Below are 4184 nucleotides of genomic sequence, written 5' to 3' on the forward strand. Positions count from 1 at the left end.
AAATCCTCACCTGACCCATTCTCCTCAACTCAGAGAGACACCATCACTATCACGCCATACACCAACCCAAGCATAGTGCAAGCTCAACCAAAAGATTTCACCCAGTCTCTACAGCCTCCCTTGTCCAAGAATCTTAAAAGGAAGATCACAGAAGAGGAATATGGTATTCTTGCCAAACGGCTAAGGAAGGCAGCGAGTGGCTCGGAATCGGTTTTCTTTGATCCAGACACCGTATCACTCATCACTCAGTCAAGGTTAGAGCAATTCATCCTTCAAGAAAGGAAAAAATATGAAGATGAAGAACATGCTCGTAAGTTTTTCCCTCATTTGCACTCTCACCCCTGCTTACCCATTTATGATAATTCATGCTCTACTACTATTGTGGCTGAGGAGGCGGGCCTTATCATGCCCCCACCATCCCCATGAAACTCCTTAGTTGGAACTGTCGGGGCATCTGCAACGCCTCGATAGTTCGAGCCTTAAAGGCTCAAATAAAAGGGGTAAAACCCGATTTAATTTTCTTGTCTGAAACAAAAGCACTTGTTAGTAGAATGGATTTTGTTAAAAGTTCTATTGGGTTTGATAACACGTTAGTAGTTGAAGCTAAAGGAAAAGCAAGTGGTCTTTGTGTCCTGTGGAAATAAGGTATTTTGGTTAGGGAAGTTGAATTCAATAAAAATCTCATTGCAGTCACCGTAACTAATTCTGTTTGTGAGTGGCTTATGGTTGGTTTCTATGGTCCTCCTTACTTCTCTAAAAAGAAAAAGGCTTGGGAAAACCTTATGGCTCTGCTTGAGGCTTACCAAGGACCCTGGATGTGCATGGGTGATTTCAACTATGTCATCAGTGAGGATGAAGCCTCAGGAGGAAGGAAAGGCTATTCCTCAGCTACAAATTACCTCAAAGAGTTGATGTTTGAATTTGGAGCAATTGATCTTGGTTTTTCGGGAAGTTCACCTGGGCAAAAGGCAGATGGGGAAATGCCTCAATTAAGAGAAGGTTAGACCGGGGTATAGCAAACATGTCGTGGAGATTGGCTTATCTAGGAGCCACTATCGTCCACCTTGGCGCTATAAATTCTGATCATGCTCCAATTCTCCTGGATACAAATCCTCGATCCAACTTTGCTCACCGCCCCTTTCGATTTGAAGTTACATGGCTTAGGGATGACCGGTGCCATGAAGTTATCAAATCAGCTTGGAAGGATCAAGTTGCAGGTTCTGAATTCATCAGATTGTACAAGAAACAAGGCTTAGCCAGGGATGCGCTTCGGAAGTGGAATAAAGAAGTATTTGGTAATTGTCAAAACAAAATAAATTCTCTGCTCCAAGCCATCAAGGAAATCCAGCAAGGGCCCCCCTCAGAAAATTCTTGAGCGGTAGAAGATGCGCTCCAGATAGAACTATCTGAGTGGTTGCTAAGAAGTGAAACCTTGTGGCGCCAAAAATCCAGGGAGCTTTGGCTTAAGCTCGGTGACAAGAATACCAAGTTCTTCCACCTGTCCACAATTATCAGGCATAAAAGGAATAACATTGATGCAATCAGGGATGAGCAAGGAGCTTGGATAACGGAGACGGGGGCCATTAGGAATCTCTTCTTAAATAGCTTCAAGAACCTTTTCAAGCAAGAGGAAGTTAACTTCCCCACTCATTTAGAACACCTGGCTCTCCCGTGCATTACGGAAGACGAAAATGATGAGCTTAGTAGAATACCCACTCTTGAGGAGATAAAAGCCACATTGTTCAATATGCAAGATCTCAAAGCCTCGGGTCCAAATGGATATCCTGTCATTTTTTACAAGCAGCTTTGGCCAACTATTGGGGATGATGTCATCAGGGCGGTCACTTCCTTTTTCCACATCGGGTCTATGCCTAGGGAGGTAAATAATTCTTTGATTGTCCTTATTCCTAAAATTTCTAACCCCACCTCTGTTCAACATTTCAGAAATATAAGCCTTTGTAATGTGGTGTACAAGATCATCTCAAAGCTCCTGGTAGAAAAGCTTAGACCACACCTCGACAAAATTATATCCCCAGCACAATCAGCTTTCATACCTAATAGGTGGATCGCAGAAAACCAGGTCATTGTCCAAGAGATGTTCCATAGTTTCAAAACCCGCAAAACTAAGCCTGGCCTGATGGCGATTAAACTGGACCTCCAAAAGGCCTATGATAGAGTGAGCTGGGATTTCATCCACATAGTGTTACTCCACTTGGGTTTCAATGAGGTTTTCTCTAGCTGGGTTCTATCCTGTATTTCCTCTTTCACATTCGAAATCTTGGTTAATGGTGGCAAGACTGAAAAATTTAGGCCAAGTAGAGGTCTGAGGCAGGGAGATCCACTCTCCCCCTACCTATTCATACTAGGGCAGGAAATTCTCTCAAGAATGCTTGACCTTAAGCTTAGGCAAGGCAGTATCAAGGGCATCAAAACCAGCAAAAGTGGCCCAACTATCACCCATGTGATGTACGCTAACGACATTGTCCTTTTCTCAAAAGTCACCAAAAGAGATGCTGAAACTATATCTGAAATCCTGGAGAAGTACAGCCGCTAGTCTGGGCAGCTAGTTAATAGAAGTAAGTCGGGTATTTTTTCTCCAAGCACACTCAAAGAGCCACCCAAAGGTCTATCAAAAATATTCTCCATGTCACGGCCCTTAAAAGAGATTCCACATACCTTGGTGCACCGCTCTTCTTGTCTAGGGCTCCATCAAAAGACTTTGCCTATCTCCAATCAAAATTGGAAGCCAAACTTGCTAGATGGAGAAGCAAGTGTCTGTCTTGGGTAGGGAGAAGAACACTCATAACTTCTGTAGCTCAAACCATCCCCATCTATGCCATGTCATCTTTTAATATCCCCAACAAGGTTTGTAACAACCTCGATTCCCTCACTAGAAGATTCTGGTGGAAACCCAAAAATCAAGAAGGAAATATCCTCGCCTGGAGATCTTGGGACAAACTCTGTTTCCCAAAAAAGCAAGGAGGTCTTGGCTTCAAAAAAGCTAAGGAAGTTAATAACGCTCTTTTGGCCAAACTAGCTTGGATGATTGCAACTAAGAGAGACAGCCTATGTATGAGCATCTTAAGAACCAAATATAAGATCAGTCAGAATTGGCTCTATGCAGACTGTCCCAAACGTGCGTCACCTATATGGAAGGCCATAGAGCAAGCAAAGAAAGTCATTGTAAAGGGAGCTTGTTACTCTATTAGGGATGGTACTACTATCAATGTCTGGCAAGACCCCTGGGCTCCTTGGATTCAGGACTTCATCCCTGCCCCCAGAGAAGCAGCAGACGCCCAAAGACCCCTACTGGTACACCACCTTTTCGATCCAAACCTACTTTGCTGGAAGGTAGACTTGGTCAAGGCTCTATTTGACTCCCCATCTGCACAAGCTATTTTATCAATGCTGGTGCCTTCCAAACCGTCTCCAGACAAACTCATTTAGATCCCGGATTCAAAAGGTTGCTTTTCAGTAAAATCTGCTCACCTTGTTGGCCTTGAACCCACCTCCCAGACAACTTCTTCTGAAGTAAACTGGAGCAAGCTATGGAATTTGAAAATTCCCGAGAGGACCAAAGTTTTCCTTTGGCGGCTAGGTACAAATGCGCTGCCTACCAGAGAGAATCTAAGGCTCCGACTGCATATCAAAGATCCAAAGTGTGTTTTCTATAGGGAAGAAGTTGAGACACCTTGCCACCTTTTCCTCGGTTGTCCTGCCTCTAAAGCTTTATGGTTTGCTGCCTGCTGGGGTCTTAGAACAGAGTGCTTGGTTTCAAATCAACCAGAGGACATTATTAAGTGGGTTCTTGACCCTCCAAGTTTCTTTGATGGTCAGCGGCAACAGGGGCAGGTATCACTTCTTATGGCTTTAACTCTGGAAGAAATTTGGCGGTCGAGAAACCATTCATTTTTCCAAAACTCCACCTGGGACATTTAGGAATCCACCCACCTCATTCACAGCAAGGTACATGAACTCTCTTTAGTTTCTGCACAACCTTGCACTACTAAGCCTTGTCTTAGTATTCAACATTGGTCACCCCCCCCCCCCCCTCTAGGTTCGATCAAATTGAATGTGGATGCTGCAATTTCAAAAATCTCCGCCGCAATTGCTGTTGTCGCTAGAGACCACCTCAGTGTACCTGTTAAAGTTTGGGCGAGGACCATCAAGAAAACCTCACCAAT

The 4184-nt window shown here is 44.0% G+C and overlaps 1 protein-coding gene across 1 annotated transcript; it reads left to right on the forward strand.

Moving 5' to 3' along the window:
* Positions 1-2838: 2838 nt before the first annotated feature.
* LOC126696297 (uncharacterized mitochondrial protein AtMg00310-like) lies at positions 2839-3447 on the forward strand. Its single transcript, XM_050393063.1, has one exon. The coding sequence runs from the start codon at positions 2839-2841 to the stop codon at positions 3445-3447; it is 609 nt and encodes a 202-aa protein (XP_050249020.1).
* The last annotated feature ends 737 nt before the right edge of the window (positions 3448-4184 follow it).

This window comes from Quercus robur, chromosome 2 (assembly GCF_932294415.1).
Source record: "Quercus robur chromosome 2, dhQueRobu3.1, whole genome shotgun sequence".
NCBI classification, from domain to species: Eukaryota; Viridiplantae; Streptophyta; class Magnoliopsida; order Fagales; family Fagaceae; genus Quercus; species Quercus robur.

Excerpts from the sequence above, each read along its gene's own strand:
- LOC126696297 (XM_050393063.1), top strand. The coding sequence starts at position 2,839 with ATGTCATCTTTTAATATCCCCAACAAGGTTTGTAACAACCTCGATTCC.